This window comes from Cynocephalus volans, chromosome 6 (genome assembly GCF_027409185.1).
Source record: "Cynocephalus volans isolate mCynVol1 chromosome 6, mCynVol1.pri, whole genome shotgun sequence".
Lineage (NCBI taxonomy): Eukaryota > Metazoa > Chordata > Mammalia > Dermoptera > Cynocephalidae > Cynocephalus > Cynocephalus volans.
This window is the reverse complement of record NC_084465.1, coordinates 95,612,432-95,629,057: the sequence shown is the minus strand read 5'-3', so window position 1 is coordinate 95,629,057 and position 16,626 is coordinate 95,612,432. Positions and strand designations below refer to the sequence as shown.

The 16,626-nt window shown below is 60.5% G+C and overlaps 1 protein-coding gene across 4 annotated transcripts; it reads right to left on the bottom strand.

The window, feature by feature from the left end:
• Nucleotides 1-1,588: 1,588 nt before the first annotated feature.
• PIGQ (phosphatidylinositol glycan anchor biosynthesis class Q) lies at nucleotides 1,589-16,013 on the bottom strand. 4 transcript variants are annotated; one of them, XM_063100580.1, is made up of 11 exons: nucleotides 15,845-16,013; nucleotides 11,871-12,569; nucleotides 9,763-9,894; nucleotides 9,487-9,607; nucleotides 7,558-7,708; nucleotides 7,194-7,347; nucleotides 6,971-7,082; nucleotides 6,295-6,375; nucleotides 5,571-5,685; nucleotides 3,673-3,734; nucleotides 1,589-2,761 (listed from the first exon to the last, which is right to left on the bottom strand). In XM_063100580.1, exons 2-11 carry the CDS (start codon nucleotides 12,557-12,559, stop codon nucleotides 2,609-2,611), a joined length of 1,770 nt encoding a protein of 589 aa, XP_062956650.1. In that variant the 5' UTR covers nucleotides 12,560-12,569; nucleotides 15,845-16,013; the 3' UTR covers nucleotides 1,589-2,608. The 4 variants fall into 4 exon arrangements, with proteins under 4 accessions (XP_062956650.1, XP_062956653.1, XP_062956652.1 ...); XM_063100583.1 differs by having other exon boundaries at nucleotides 7,558-7,684; XM_063100582.1 differs by having other exon boundaries at nucleotides 15,946-15,979.
• Between the last annotated feature and the right edge of the window lie 613 nt (nucleotides 16,014-16,626).

The window sequence follows — 16,626 nt, the reverse complement described above, 5'->3', positions numbered from 1 at the left end:
GTCTTCTACAGCGAGTGTCCTGAGAGACACTTGCACCAAGTCCCTGAGGAGGTTGCCCCGGGCCATGTGTGCACTGGGCCACACTCGCCTAGTGAGGCTTCTGCGGGAGTGTTGCTGGACGCAATGGAGTGAGGTTGTCAAGTGGGACAAAGGCATCATGTCCATGGTCAAGCCCTGAGTTTGGTCACTACACTGGTTATGTACATCAGCGCCCTTGTCCTTAAAACATGCACACTAAAATTTTAGGGATGAAATGAGGACAAGTGGCTTGATGGCTCAGAAGGAAGCAAGAGTGCAGACATGAGAGGTCAGGTGCAACGAGGCTGGGTGGGGCCCACCGAAGGACTGGGAAGTGCATGTGTTGTTCTTGCGCAGTGTTTCCATAGGTCAGAAATCACCTCACCACTAGGTCTGGTCTTAAAAGCAGGAGGGAGTGTGGGGATGAGAAGCGGCCTCCTGTGTGGCTTGCCTTCAGCAAGTCGCCCTCACTCCGAGCTGGCTCCTGGCAGGAGGTGCTGGCAGACCCTGCTCTGTGGGCAGCCTGAGGATCAGCAAGTGGTCTGGGCAGGGCTGGCCATGGAGAAGATCCAGCACAAGGCCAGCACAGTAGGGGTGGTCGGACCACGGGGGTGGGAGGAGGGGGTCCCCACAGATGAAGGCTGACCCCAGGCAGGGGCTGTGCAAGTCCAGGGACAACCAAGGGCAGGAGGACGGGAGAGGCCTGGGAGGTGAGGGCTGAAAGTGACTGGGGTAACTGATGTTCCCTCAGCCAGCTTTGGTGCCAGCCCAGGCTGGCCCTCGGGACATGGAGGGTAGCCCCGCACCCAGCACAGAAGAGTCCCACGACACGGCCGCTACAGAGCAGTGGGCTGGGCCGAGTGGCAGGATCCTAGCCCAGCAGGAGCCCTGGAGGAGGGGTGAAGGGGCAACAGCTGGCAGAAAAGGACGAGTGGAGCCAGGCAAAGCTTAGGAGGAGGCATGGCAGGCCCCAGATGCGGCTGGGTCCCAGCCTGGGGTTGCCAGGAAGCCCAGGCACTGCAAGTGAGGGAGGCCGTTCTCAGCAGACTCTGGGTGGGTGGAGTCCTGCCCGTCAGGGGCCCTCTGGGACTCTCCAGGCAGTCTCCACTGACCCTTTGTGGAGCCACAGGCCCTCTGCAGGCTTCAGCTCCGTCTCCATCCCAAGGACAGCAGGCAGAAGAGGAAGCCCCTCAGGGCTGCCTGGACACTGCAGGATGGATGGGCTCAGTTCAGTGCAGGGAGTGCCCTGCCCCACGTGAGTCCATACACTCGTCACAGCCAGGAGCAGTTAGCCCCCTGTCCCCCAGCAGCCCCTGTGTCGAGGGGAGGCCACAAACCAGAGGGCTTGTGGCTCCGTGTCCATCCACCCAACGTCTTCGAGGGCCCGCATACCCACCCACCAGACCTGCTTCAGGGGCCTCAAACAGGAAACAGGCAGCAGTTGTCATCCCAGGACAAACCCAAGTGAGGAGCCCAAGTCCCTCCCGGTGGTGCCTGCACCACACCCATCCAGGGCTTCCCCAGATGGCTGCCTGTGCTGCGATGGGAAAGGCTGAGTCTGCGCCCCAAGCACACTGGAGGTTTTATTGTCACAGCCATGAGGGCGGGGCCAGGACTCGCTACTCCCTACCCGCCACCCCTGCTGAGTCGCTGTGGCCTGCTGCAAAGGAGTGCGGGTGGTGGACAGTACTGAGGCCCGAGAAATGGACAGGGCTCATTGCCTCCTTCTGCCGGCACCACAGACATTTCCACACCCTCTGGCACCTTCAGGTCCCTTCCCCAGGGCCCTGGGCTCCCATGGGCACACCCAGTCCTGCTGAGTCCAGCAGGCAGGCAGCCTGAGTGCAAAGACCACCTCCCAGGGGACACTCATGCCCACAGCTGCAGCAGCATCTACTCAGGAGGGGCTGCCGCCTCCTGTTAGAAGCCAGTGAGGGATGTGGAAGATTTGGCCACAGGCCCTGTTCCCACAGGCATTCCAGCCAGGAATGGGGCAGCCACATGGCCTGGCTTCAAAGGGATCTGCTGGTGGCTCCTTCACAAAGCAGTCTCTCTGTGGAGCACTGACAGGCAAACCCCAGGCACAGGGTGTGTGGGCCCTGCCACCTGGCTCACGGGGCTGGGGACAGGCCAGCAGCTGCTCAGTCCCTCAGATTGGGAGCCACCACTCCACTGAGGCAGCTGGAGGTCATTAGGGACCCAGGAGAGTATCCTGGAAGGGGCCCCTCTACCCACATCCGACAGATGAGGCCAGGGAGACCACCAGCCCAAACACAGGGACCCTCCCGGGGTCTGGGTAATAGGAGGGGGCAGACCGGGAGGCGGGTTCCAAGGCAGGTGGTGCTGGTGACTGGCTGACTGTCCCCTGTGCCCCCTGTTCAGCCCCCCATGACCCGTGAGCCAGGAGCAGGTGTGACCGGCAGGGCCCTGACAGGGTTTGCAGAGGCCCCAGAGAGCCAGGGAGGGAAGGCAAGAGCGGGGCCGTCCACACTCAGGAGCCACTGGCTGCTACACGGATGTGCACTGCCCCCAGTCAGAGCCCTCTGGCAGAACAGACGGCTGGCTGTGGCTGTGTGGTGGGTTGGGCTCCTCAGTCCTGCTTGTCCCCTCTCTGCCTCCAGGGGTAGATGAGCTCCCCGAAGAACAGCTTGCGGCACAGGGAACCCCAGGAGTGCTTAGGATGGCAGCCACAGCTGGGGAGGCGGTAGGTGTGCACCACGCGGGTGTAGGGAAGGGGGTTTATCTGGAAGGACAAGGATGGCGGTCAGCAGAGTGGTGGGGGATGCCCCAGCCGTGTCTGCAGAGAAAGGACTGGGGTGCAGGCACTCTGGGCCTGGCTGGCCCTCTTGGGAGGTGGCGTCCCTGGGATGGACAAGCTCTGTCCCAGGCATGCCCTTGCCTGTGGAATGAGCCAGGCCTGGTCCTGGGGATGCATGTGCACACAGGGCTCACAGGTCAGATGCTCCTCACTCCCCCAAGCCAGCATCCTCTGCTGTTTGCTCTGGGCAGACTGGAGGGAGGTGAGGTGGGGGTGGGAGCCCCACACAGAGACTGACTCCACCCCAGGACTCAGTCTGCTTCCAGGAGCCTACTCAGGCCTGGAGAAAACCATGCAGGCTCTCTCTACATCTGAGCGACATGCCACAATTGGAGATGGGGGTTCAACCTGACATCCGGCAAGTCACCCAGAAACTCACTCTGCTCCCTCCACAGGGACCAGGCACCCAGGACTGTTTCAGATAAAAGAGCCGAACAGTCCAGTCCAACAGGGAATGCCTGTGTGTCCCAAGGCCTTCACTAAGCCACTCTGTTCCACCTGGAACTCAAGCCCCTGGGGTTGAGGGCAGGAGACAGGACACAGGGCCAAAGTGGACAGTCCCTGGGCATCTCTGACACTAGGGAAGACCCCATCCACGTGCCAGGCCAGGCCTCGGCCATGCAGACTCCAATGGACCTCTCAGACCCTGCTGGGAGTGGGGGGCCTTCCTGTGGGCCTTGCCTCCCAGCTCCACTGGGCCCTCCTGCCTGCACCTTACCCAGGCTGTCAAAGCACACCCAGACCCCACTCCCAGCTGACCCCAGAACATGGGCAGCAGCATGGGGATGGTGGGTCCTGGCCACAGGAGGCGGTAAGGGGCACAGGGGAGGCCTTACCTGCATCAGGAGACGGAGGGGCCTGCCAGCCTCATGCTTGAGGATGCAGAACTTGACGCCAGCTGCAAAAAGAACAAGTTGTTTGTGAAGGAAGGTGGCAGCCCCCACCCCAGGTGCACACAAGGCCCTGCAGACAGCCCCCATCAGTGCTGCTGTGTCAGCAGGGGCTGGTGTGGACAGAGGCCCTCTGACGGTGAAGGCCCTTCATCTGCGAGCGGTACCCAGAGGGCCACAGGCCTGCATGTGCACACACGGCTCTCCCTGCCCCCAGCTTTCCTATCTGTCTTTCTGGAGCTGGCTGGCCAGCCCATATCACAGCCTCCTGTAGAGCCTCCCTGAGAGCCAGAAGCCGAGAATACGGCAAGCTGGGCAGCAGGGGGCATAGGCCGTGCTGTCTTCTGAACAGGATGCAGGTTTCCCAACAGTATACAGAGCCCTTGCTGGGTGGTGGCCGCCCTGCTGGCTTCTCAGTGTCTTCCAGCTTCTGTATGCATTGCCGACTAGGGGACTCACCACACCCCGGCCTGCAGTTCAGGCTCCCAAGCCTAGGGTGTCCCGAGGCAGAAGGCTCTTGAAAAGAGAGGCAGGAGCTGATGACGAAGAGGCCCCAAGAAAAACTCAAGGAGGAGGCCGTACCTGGGGCCTTCCATGTGCGCTTAAAACTGTCTACTCCGGGCCGAGCCCGTGGCGCACTCGGTAGAGTGCTGCACTGGGAGCGCAGCGACGCTCCCGCCGCGGGTTCGGATCCTACATAGGAATGACCGGTGCACTCACTGGCTGAGTGCCGGTCACGAAAAAGACAAAATAAATAAATAAATAAATAAATAAAAATAAAAAATAAATAAATAAATAAAACTGTCTACTCTGGCTGGAGCCGCAGGCTGGGTGGGAGGGTGCCAGGTGTCCCAGGCTGCTGTGGGGAGCTGCTCTCCCCCACCTGGTCTTCCCGTTCTGAGGTGGGGGCCCGGGAGATGTGGACAATGCTGCAGATGAGTCCCTCGCCTGGGCCACCTGGGAGTCAGTGGGGAAAGTGTCTTGGAAAGATGTTTGCGAAGAAGGTTTGCGAGTGTCCAGCAGGTAGACTGGGCCAGTGGGAGCTGTGGATTCTGGAGCAGGATGACGCCTGACCTCCAAGGAGGCAGACACAGGATCAGAGCCAATGCAACACGCACATCCACACAGTCTGGCTCCAAGCTGGCTGGGAGCAGCCGTGTTAGTGCAGCCTGCACTGCTCAGCTGCATCCTGGACACAAGGCCACCTCAGGGCCTCTCTGAACAAGTACTGCACAGAGGTTGTGTAAGGAAATCACCAAGTCCCCTCCTATGTCCAAAGCCCCTGGGCCAGATGGGCCGACCTATGACCCCGCAAACCCTTAGGGGCGTCTGGCCACCCCTGAGGCTGGTGCCTGCAAGCAAACTGGGCAGCCCACCTGCAGAGTGCACAGAGGGGCTGCTGGGATAGGGTTTTGTCCCTGCAGACAGGGAAGGGTGCTCCTGTTACACAGGGTTTAGCCAGCCTAGTGGCCCCCACTTGGCCCACCACTTCCAAGGCTGAGAGGCACCAGCAGACACACAGCCCCATGCAAGCACACATAGACGAATCTTCTCTGAGCCACGTCCAGGCAACACCCATGCTACTGCACACAGACACTACAGCAACTGTCCACACTTACTACAGAAAAGGGTGAGAAACAGGAAGAGCTGCCTCTGTGTGTTTCTGAACCTGAGTGCCAGGTGGGCCCTTTCCCTCCACCACACAGGAGGCGCTGGTCCAGCGGGTGCCCGGGGCGAGGAGGCTTTGTCTTCTCCACCCACCCACTCCATGCACACCAGGGCTTCCAGGCAGGAGGTGCACATGGCCAGCCCACAGGGCCCACGGGTGTGCAATCAGCACTTACCCGCCAGTCTGTAGGGCCGGCAGAGCCGAAGACCGAGCGAGTACAGCGGAAGGGAGTTGATGAGCTCCACGAGCAGATGGATCAGGCCTTGCACAGTGATCACCAGGAGCCGGAGCTGCAGTAGAGCGACACTCATGGCCAGAGCCCGCCAGACATGCCCTGAGCAGAGCCAACCGACTGGATCCTGGGTCGGATCCAAAGGGTGCCCAAGGCTCAAGAGAGGTGGGCCCTGCCCGGAGGAGTGCACAGCCCTGCCCTTCGCTCTGATCCCAAGGCCCACACACCAGGAGGCAGGGCAAGCGCAGTCGTGGGGGACGCAGCCTTGCCTGGAGCAGAGCAGGCAGCCCTCCTGACAGTCAGAGGAGGCTCTGTCCCCCAGCCCCACACCCTGCACAATGGCAGCCTGGGGGCCCTGGGCCACCTGCGTGCCTCTCAACTGCTGCAACCCCTCCTCCAGTGCCCGGCACAGGGGAGGCCACCTCCACGACTCCACTTGTCATGGGTCCTGCCCCCTCCCCCTTATGTACTCAGCTGCACATGCCAGGGAAGAAGGTAGTGGCACCCCCCCAGGGTAGGACCCCTGCTTGCTCCAGGGCCCAGCACACACTGCCCAGAGGGTCCCATCAACGTGGCCTGCAGGGGTGGACAGTCTGCCCACAGCTGCCCGGCTTCCGGGCAGAGCTGGCAGTAACCACTGCAAGCATGGCTGGGGTGCTTGGCTTACCAGGGTGAACACTAGGTAGTACAGGGCTGTGGTGGGCAGGAGGAACAGCAGGATGGTGAAGAGCAGAGTCCCAATGAACAGCTGCGTGGGAGGACACCAGCACACCCAGCATCAGTGAGACCCCTGCCGGGGGGTTACCCCACCAGCACGGCTGTACTCATGCTGCTCCTACCCCCTCATCCTGTAACTGCAGTCAGGACCCTTTGGCTTTTCCACCAACGGGAGGGACATATCCTACGGACTTGGTGACTCGTGGAAGAGATGGGTAGGGTGCCAGCAGGGTGCGCAGCCCCCACAATGTTATGAAAAAAGTGCCCTGAATGGCAGCACCCAAGGGCCCCGTGTCAGGTAGGAACAAGCGAGTGCAACAGGCCAAGGCCAGGGCCTGCGCCCAGGTCACTTCCAGGGATCTGTGCCTGGGGCCCAGTGCCATTGGGAGAGCAAGGTCTGTCCCTGCCTGGGGGAAGGTCTGCACTGTCCGAGGGCACTGCCTGCTTTGGCACTGCAGGCTTGCGAGCTACAGTACGTGCACAAGGCTGCTCCCTTGTGGTGCCTAAGTAGCTATGCTGGCCAGGCTGGCACGGGTCAGCAGGACTGGCGCTGTGGGCAGCCAGCCATACAGCATGCTGGCCAGGTGGAGCCAGGCGCCCCTGCCACCACAAGCCTTGCCCAGCACCTGGTCCAGGTCATAGGAGCAGGAGTCCACCCGCTGGCGCAGAACATTCCACTTCTTCCCCCGGAACAGACGCCAGAGTGAGGACAGGCCATAGATCTTCAGGCAATACAGCCTGCAGGACACGGGAGCAGTCAGCAGTCAGGGGCCCCAGGCCATGCTGCACCCCCCACTCACCCAACTCCAGAACCTGTTGTGTGCCCACAGCGGGGCAGCCCATGCCTACCTGGCACCGTAGACGTAGAAGCAGTAGATGTGGAAGGTGAGGAGTGCAATGATGTCAGACAGGATGGATAGGGCGACGGTCAGGCCCAGGCAGGCCGAGAGGCCCACATGCCACAAGATGCACTCGATGAAGGGGGACATGAGATGGATGTAGCCTGGAAGGATGGGGTTGGCCCTGACAGGGGTATCCAGGGTGGCCCTGGGACCCCCCACAATCCCTCACTGAGGATGGGTACCAAAGACTCTGGTAACTGGCCCTGACCCTCAGCTGAGCAGCTGCCCAGCACTGTCCCAGCCTGTGACACTGGAGGACAGGAAGTGAAGACAAGTGGATAGGGGCCTTTGCAGCCGCCCGAGGCACTCACTGATCCACAGGTGAATGTGGTACAGGAAGAAGCGGCCCAGCACCTGGTCCAGTGCCCGGTTCATCTTGAGCCCAGCGGGCGCCCCCATCAGCCACTGCAGCAGATGCTGGAGCTCCTCGGCCACGTGCTGCAAGGACACGGGAGGGGCACGCTGGGGGCGTGTAAATGGCTGGGGTCGGCATCTGCACTTCCCAAGATTATCCGTAACTGGGGCTCCCACCCTGGTATCCTTCCTCCAAGGGTCTGGACCTCCATCTCCTAACGTGGACGGGCACACAGGTTTCCCAAACTTGTCTGGGCATGGAACCTTCTTCACAGATGGCTTCCAGAGTCTGGGTCTGAGAGACCTGGACTGGAGGCCTCTCCCAGTAGGACTGAGTGGCACAGCCGAGGTGGCCAGAGGTCTGCCCCAATGCCCCCTCCACCTGAGAATGCCCCTCCTGCTCCCATCTCACTACCTGGGCCACTGGGCCCACAAGAGCCCTCAGCACGACTCCTGCCAGAGACCCCACCCCACCAGCTGCCCCCACAGAGGTGCAGCGTGCCCAGGCAGGTGACTGGGTGATCCAGAGGGTGTCGAGCCCAGCAGGGGCCCAGGCAGCAGGCAGGAGGGCTGGTAAGTAGGATGGCAGGTCCCCAGAGGGAAAGACAATGTTAAGTGGGGCAAGAGACAGCACAGGGACCCTTGTGAGCCAGCAGGCACACCAGTGTACCGGGGCTGTGCCAGCCCCAGTGAGCAGCCCTGGGGTTCCCTTAGCTTCGTCACCAACATAAGGCCACAGGAGGAAGACCCCCCCACCTGCCCACCACACAGGCCTCTCTCAACACTGCTAAGGCCTCAGCTGTGTAACCCTAACCTGCAAGGAGAGCAGAACATTCTTTATAACTACAGCATATTTAATATTTAAAGGATAAGAGCTTGGCAGCAGGAAGAGACTTTCATTTTTAAATTAAATATTTATATTTCTGACCAATTTTGCAAAAGGGAAGTCTAGGACGAAGCCAGCCAAAAGGTAGAGTGGGGGTGAGCGCAGATGAAGCAGCAGAGTGCCTGGCTCCAGCCTGGCTCCTCCTGCCTCCCAGGCTGGGCCTCCCCACATCCTCACAGCCCATGGGCGCTGAGAGGTGCCCACTCCTGCCCCCAAAGTCCTGGCCCAGCCACAAAGACTACCCAGCTGGGCCTCAAGGAGGCACCCCACAGAGGTCCAAGGGTGGGCTGAAGGGCCAGAGGGACTAGCCTAAGCAAAAAGACAAGCTCCTGAAAGAAGACAGGGGTGTGGGCTCCCAGGAAGGAGCCAGAGATGCTGCTGCTTTGGAGGCAGCATGGAAATGCAGCAGGGAGGATGAGGACAGAGGAGGAGGGAGGGGCAGCACCTAGCCCAGAAGCATTGCACAGACCAGGTGGGGAGTTTAGGAGCACAGAAGACAAGCCTGTGTGCCATGGCAATTACAGAATTAACGCTGGGGCAGTGTGACCTCCCAAGTGTGGGAGGCCGGAGGTTGGCTGCACGCAGACAGCCCTGGACACGGGGAAGGTTTCCATGATGCTGACTCTGCGGAAGGCCCAGGAGAGCAAAGCGGGTCACGAGGTGGGTGGGCAGTGGAAGTGGAGACCCCATGACACTGGGCCTGGCAGCAAGAGGTGGGCTCCCCCTGAAAACCTCAACCACAGGTGGCCCCCAGACACAGCTACCTTTGGGAAGGAAAGGTGGGCACCTGACAAGACTTGCCCTGCACCACCCTCGGGGTGTCTCTGCAAGATACAGGTCCCAACAGCCCCCAGGGAACCTGCCCAGGGTTGGGGATGAGGACTCCCGCCCCGAGGGCCGTGTCTCTGGAGCGGGGAAGGGAAGAGCTGCTCTGGCCGGCGGAGAGAACGCTGCTGCCCCAGGAAGGGCCCTGCCCCCACCTCTGCCCCAACCCACTCACGTCAGCCACGGGGACGAGGGCATCAGCCAGCTGCCCAATTCGGTTCTTCCTGTGGAGCCAGGACAGCAGCGAGAGGCCAAGGGCCACATCAAGGAGCACAGAGACGAGCATGTTGGCCTTCCTGGAAGGGAGAGTCAGCCAGGAGCAGGTGGTGAGGGCGGCCAGCGGGCCACACAGGAGGCCCAGCCAGAGGGGTCAGCACAGGCCTGGTGGGGAGGGGGGGCTGGGTGCGTGGCACATGCGACCTCACCAAGGAGACCCTGGGCAGGCCCCCACCTCATCAGCTGGGCAGGGCTCTCGGCCTTCTGGGTGCTGAAGACAAATGTGAGGTGCTCCAGCCGGTGGCGGAGCTGCTCGCAGGTGGACAGTTTGCTCCCGATGAAGGACAGGGGCCACAGCTTGAACACCCTGCGATGGAGCGGATGGGATGGATGCTGACGCCTCCTGCAGGGCTCTCCTGCCTGCCAAGGCCCCTCTCAGTGCAGACAGGAGGGGCTGGGCTCAGCACAAGGCCCCAGGAGACCAAACATTGACAGCCACTCTCCTGCCAGCAGGGAAGGGAGGCAGAGGGGAGGGCCGGGCATGACCCAGGGCGGAGGCACTAGGTGGGCGGGCAGTGCTCAGAGCACCCACCTCACTGTGCACTGGCGACCATGCGACGCCAGCCTCCCCACCAAGCACCGGCCCCAGGCACCCCTCAGCCCACAGCAGGCCCCCAAAGCCCATTGCTGAGGCTCGCCCTGATGGTGGGACAAACACCACCTCCCGCCTACCCGCCCGCACAGGGCCTGGCCAGAAGCCTCAATGAGGGTCTCTTGGGTTGACTTGGCTTCCCAAAAAGACTGTGTTCCCACACAGCAAGGGAAGCCGTCAGACACTTCCAAAGACTTGTACAAGCTACGGGAGACGTGTAGACCGAAGGCAGAAGAAAGGCCTGACCACGACGCGGCAGTTTCCAGCCCTCGTTTCCATTCACAGCCTCACTGGAGGTGGGGGGAGCCGAAAGGACTGGCGGAAAGTGCAGAGCTGCCAGCTAACTGCTGCTCAGAACCTCGGAGGAGGGGGGAGGTCTCAGCCCTGGAAGGTTTAAAGGCCTCGTCTTCAATGGAAGCAGCTTTGAACCAATTCCAAAAAGGAACCACGTTCAACAGACCCTCCTTCTTCCTCAACACCAAGCAGAAGTTTGTGCTGGTTGCACCGAGACCCCCACCAGCACAGTGGTCTCCTGAGGCTGCAGATCGGCCTGTACAGCTGGGGCCCCCAACAACACCCTGAAGGCACAAAACCACGAGGGGGTGGAGGGGGCTTTGCTCCTGCAGTGACAGCCACATCTTGCACAAATGTCACAGTGCACATAACCACCAGCCAGTCAAAACCAACACTTGTCTGATGGGCTCACTGATATGTGGTACACAGGAGCAGTTCTTAACCGTTCCTGGGTCCTTTGAGAAGCTGATAGAAGCTAAAGACCTTCTCCCACCAAAACTGCACCTGGACCCTGACACACACCTTCACCTAATTAATCCCCAAAACCCACTGCTCATGTCAAGATTCCCAGCCCATGGCGCTGTCCACACAGAGCTACCAGGCTCTCTTCCTTGCTGATACCCAAACCTGATGTGCTGAATTCCTGGACCTAATGGTAGGGGGCAACTGCAGGTGAAACCCAGCCACTCCCTGCAGAGTGACACCACCAGGGAGATGTTTCCTCACAGAGAGGGGCTCTGCATCCCTGTCCCCAGGTCCTGTGTACATTAACCAGACATCCTGTGTTGCCCCAGCATTGCCCTCCGGGGCTTTTACAAATCCCTCAGCCAAGCCCACAGACCAGCAGTGTTCCAGGTGATTCCAAAGAGCAGCCAAGGTTGGTGAGCACTGGCAGCCAAGGTTGGTGAGCACCAGCCCAGGCACACAGCTGTCAGAGGGTGGGTGCCTCATGGGAATGCCTCTCCTGCCAGCACTGCAGCTCCTGGAGGCCTGCTAGATGGTGAGCTCAGGGTAGCAGGGAAGGGGGCTGTGTGCTCTCAGAAAGACGGACAATGCCCAGGGCAGGGAAAACCCAGGCCCGAGGGCAGCAAAAGCCCACATCTGTGCTCAGCCTCTGCATTCTCCGTCAGGGCCTGAGCAGTCTGAGGTTCACCCTGTGTCCCTGCCTGGTGGGCCCCATGCAACCACTGAGGCTGCCAAAAACCCAGCTCTACCCCAGGAGCAAGGGCACCAGAACCATAGCCACCACTGGGATTTCCTCTGAGATGCCAGAGGAGGGAGGATGGAGAAGAGCTGGGCCCTGGGGCAGCGTGAGCCTCAGGACAGGCCCATTGGGCAACCCTGCTCCTTGCAGACTGACCATTCACTGCACCCTCCCTGGCCCGAGGAGCACCTACCGGCAGGTGCTGGCAGCTGAAACCAGTGACAACAGGCAGGCCAGCAGCAGGCAGACAGGCCCTGAGGCCCACTTTGCCAGCTCCACAAGGATGCTGGCCTCCACGCCCTCCGACTGCCAGTGGCTCAGCCGCACGGGGCCCTCGTTGAACTGGTTGCTGCGGAAGAGCTCCTTGCTGCGTGCCACTGTGTCAAAGACAGCAGCCAGGCCCCTGGTGCTGGCCGGGGCGTCCCCAGCCTGGTGGTCAGGCAGGACCGCAGACGGGTGCAGTCGGGACAGCAGCACTTTGCGCTGGTCGTAAAAGATGAGCATGACTTGGTCCTCACACGGGACCCCCAGTGCCGCAGGTGCCTGCTGGCAGGATACCTTACAGCTCCAGGAGTTGCTGCCCCTCTCCCGGCACAGCTGCAGCCAGGGATCGTGGGGGAAGATGGTACCCAAGCCCTCCAGGAAGTGGCCCAGGGGCTCCTCGGGCTCCTGCTGGCTGTGGCACCAGGTGCCCAGCACGGCCACGTCTACCCGGCTGGCCCTCTGCACCTGCACCAGGAGCTCCTTGACCTGGGCAGGGATGAAGGGAAAGTGCAACACAGCCAGGACCACGGCGCTGCTCTGCTCTGGGACCCACCGGCCCACCAGCAGGCCGCTGTCCACTGAGCTGCAGCATGTGGGGAAGAAGGCCTTGAGCAACATGCCAGGGACCCTGAAAGAGAGGGGGAGGAGTTCGGCTCAGACACACTGCTGCCACCACCACCACCAGGCCCCAGTGAGCCTGGGGGCTGGCAGTGCCGTGGCTAAAGGATGGGCACAGATGGCCCTGATGGACGCATCCACATGGCCACAGGGCCCACAGGCTGAGGCAACTCAGCTTTGGGTTTGGTCATGGAGGCTGGTGACCCCTGGGCTGTCTGTCTCACACAGGCCATGCTCCTCCACCAGCCTGACCTGAGCACCATCCCTACTTCCTCACCAAGCACACAGGTCACCCCCAAGACAGCAAATGCACACCCCATGGCAGGTCAACACTTTCTTCCATTTTGAGACAAGCAGACTAAAACTCAGTGAGAGGGCTGGCCCCATGGCTCACTTGAGAGAGTGTGGTGCTGATAACACCAAGGCCACGGGTTCGGATCCCTATATAGGGATGGCCAGTTAGCTCACTTGGGAGAGCGTGGTGCTGACAACACCAAGTCAAGGGTTAAGATCCCCTTATCGGTAATTAAAAAAAAAAAAAAAAATGAAACAGTGAGGTTACCCAACCTGCTCAAGACCACCTAACAAGAGTGTGTGTGGCTGAACACGAGGTTTTTAAGGAACCTGATTAAAGAATTTTTTTACGTGTAGCACATGGAAAAACGTATAATCTCATTAATAAAGTAATGGAATTAAAACTTTGACAAAGCATGATTTACTTATTAAGCTACCAAGAATAAAGATGAAAACTTAAAATGAAGTGCCGCAGGGCTGAGGGAAAACAGACTCCTGCACAGAGCTGGCAGCTATGGGCAATGGTACAGGCGGCCCAGAGGCACCAGGGTATGAGCCTGGAGCCCAGAGCCCATGCCCTGCCTGAAGGAGCCTCCCTACCCTTGGCATCTACCTGCCACGGTGCTCAGGGAGCAGGATCAGCTCTCACGGGCCTTCTGCTCCACTTTGACCCCTCACCCTACCCACAGTGCCCCTGGGCAGCACCATCTTTCTCCGGGATCTCTGACAGCCACCCCAGGGCAGGGATCCCAGCAGGGGAGCGCATTCTCTCCTCTAGAATGCATTTCTCCACCATGTAGCTATCTAGAAATGGGGTAGGAATTCACAGTCCCTAGAGATCTGGAGGAGCACCATCATGTCCTCTCAGGTAGAGGGGACACAAGCCTTCCTGGCCTCTCACTATCTCAACATGGCCTTTGAGCAAGAATGGCCCCAAGCAGCTGTGATCCTGAATTCTGTGGGACCCTGAGCCCTTCCTTCCTAGAAGTGAGCCAGCTGGGGACCATGGGTTTCTTAGCAGGCACCCCCTGCTGAGCTGTCAGCCAGGCAGGCTTTCCCCAAGTGGGCCTCACGCAGCATGGTGGTGTGGGGCTGCTGGGCTGGCTGGCAGAACCTGGGTGCCCACATTCACCTTCCTCAGACACTGGCTGCCCTGTCTTGCCTGCAAAAACGGCAGAACAGCCACCCTGAGCAAAGACCCCCAAGTTGGAGCCCACATCCAAGAAGGGACACAGACCTTGGACTTAGTCTGGGCCTCCAGGTCCCAGGGCTCACCAGGCCTTTGGGGACAAGGGGACAGAGAGGAACACGGGTCTGGGTGGTCTGATATGGAGGAAGCCCTCTCCTGAGGGTCGAGGGCCTCACACAGATACGAATGCCCAGGGCTTGAGAGGCTACCGGCACAGCTGCTCTCCACTGCAGGTGGCCCAGACCAGAAGCTAGAGGGTCCAGATCTCTCACAGCAAGCCTGTGAAAGGGGCCTCTCACAGCTGTGGGTTCTCATGAAAAGGCCCTCTGGGTCAAGCTGCAGGACTCCCAAGTGCCCCTTCTTCTCAGTGACCAGAGAGGGCAGGCGATGGATAGAGGGGAAGCCCTGAAGCTCAACTCCAGCTCGGCCAATTCCCTGTGGCTATCATCAAGGGGCAACTTCTCTCCCTGACCCTTCTGCAAGGCCTTCCCTCCAGAGGGCACTGATATGAAGGTCCAGGGGCTTGGCGAGAGGGACAGAGCAATTCTGCCTGTGAGGGACCCAGCACATTTGGCTGGGTGACCACCACAGGGGACCACCCAAAACAGTCCAAGCCTTTCAGTGTCGGCCCATCAGGACACACCAGCTCAGACAAATGACAACATCATACCCTGCTGGAGAACACCCTTCACAGAAACTAAGGATAACTGCCCATGGCTATTGTCAGAAAAGAAACACAACTGGTCTAACAGTATACAAGCATCTGGGGGGAGCTCGATACATGGTGTGTTCACTTTGGGTAAATTCATGAAGTTGTACGTACACATGCAATTTATGCACTTTCTTTCTGTATGTTATGCTTCATCTACAAAGTTAATCATTAAAAAAAGGAGAAAAAAACAAACAACAACAACAACAAAAAAAAACCCCACAGCAGCTCCTTGCGTCTAAGCAAGGAGATTGGAGGGTAGAAGTTGATGTTCTTATCCGTGGGGTAGAGAGAGAACTTAACAAATTATGGGGCAAATTCCCATCCCCACTCCCACCTCAGCCTCTGGGAGAGACTGGCTCGCAAAGGAGTGCACTCGCTTGCCAGGCTGCGGGAGATCAGACAGCCAGGAAAAGATGAAAGAGTAGGCAATCGATAGCCGAGGACGTGCAGGATGGGAGAGAGCAGGCAGAAACTTGGGCAACACGAGCATCTTTAAAGACTGTGATAAAAAAATAATAATAATAAAACAAGGGCACAAGCCTAGAAAAGCCTCCTCTGTTAGGAATGAGACCCAGCTCCCTTGTGGAACAGCCCCTTCCCACATCAGACAGGTAGCGCTCTCCCGGACACGCCTGCCCACAGGACGTGAAGTCAAAAGACTGCCTTACAAAGGACACGCACTCCTCTCCTCCTCTGCACGGACAGATCCGGGAAGCCCAGCCACGACTGGCCGGGACCCGTCACAAGCTGACACCCTCCTGGGCGAAGCTCCCTGCACAGGGCTCCTCCAGACCTCACCGGAACGTCTCAAGAGCGAACAGCACGCTGTCCGGCCCGTGTCTGCCCTCGGCGGCGGCCCTGGACCCCCGAGGAGCACCCACGGCCCCGCCGCCCGCCCCAGCCCGGCGCCGCCCCCACTGCCCCCCCGCCGCCCCCCGCCGCTCCCCGCACTTCCGCCGGCGCCGCGCGTTGCCACGCGACGGTCCGTCCCTCAAAGGCGCCCGGACTGCCCCTCCGGCCGGCCCGAGAGTTCCGCGCCCCGCCACGACCTCCCTGAGCGCCGGCTTCCTCTCCCGGGGCGCCGACGCACCTGCGCCCACCCTCCAGGGGTGAAGGCGCCGCGGGACCCCGCGTGGGGTCCCAGAAGGAGCGCCCCGGCCCCGGGCTGGTCCCGCCCCGCCGTCAGGCCACCTTTTCCGGGCCGCCTGACGGTCGGCGGCGCGCACAGGGCCAGGGAACGGCCCAGACGTCCCTCGAGCACCTGCTGCACTCGTCACACCCCCGCCCACGGGAACTGGGAGGCACCGCGGGGACTCCATCCGGGCGGATATCCTGGTAATGGGCAGGAACACCAGCCACCAGCCCGCAGGGGCAGGTCCAGGTTCTGTCCCCTCCCAGCTCCTCCTCCGGGAAGACCCCTCACCGGGCCCAGACTCACCGGGAGCCCCAGCACCGGCCCTTTCACGACTCATCTGTAAATGGCAGAGAAGTGCTACATCCACGCTTTTTTCCCACTTTTTTTAGGCAGCAGGAGTCTGTCCTCATAGGAAGGCTCCCCTGGACCCCCATGAGCTTGGAGCTGTTTGGTTCGGTTTTCAGAGGAGAAAACGAGGCCCAGAAAGCCTTTGGAGTGGTCTCACATGGGGAAGTGGGAGAGCAGGCAGAGACCCCAAACCTGGCCACGTGCCACCCCCGCTCCACCCCGGGCACTTCCAGGGCCACCCCTCTGATCTGCTTCCCCCTTACCTCCACTGGGCCCACAGAGGCTGCTGGAGGCTCAGGACTGTGGGCACCTCTGAGGTTGGGGTCACTGAGGAGCCGCACCCCAGCCCAGCCCAGCCACACCCACCCTGCCTGCCTGTCTCTGATTAG

Coding starts and splice junctions, on each gene's coding strand:
- PIGQ (XM_063100580.1), bottom strand. CDS start 12,559: ATGTTGCTCAAGGCCTTCTTCCCCACATGCTGCAGCTCAGTGGACAGC. Junction 9,608..9,762: donor AGCCCTGCCCAGCTGATGAG/GTGGGGGCCTGC, acceptor TCTCCCTTCCAG/GAAGGCCAACATGCTCGTCT. Junction 3,735..5,570: donor CCGGCCCTACAGACTGGCGG/GTAAGTGCTGAT, acceptor TTCTTTTTGCAG/CTGGCGTCAAGTTCTGCATC.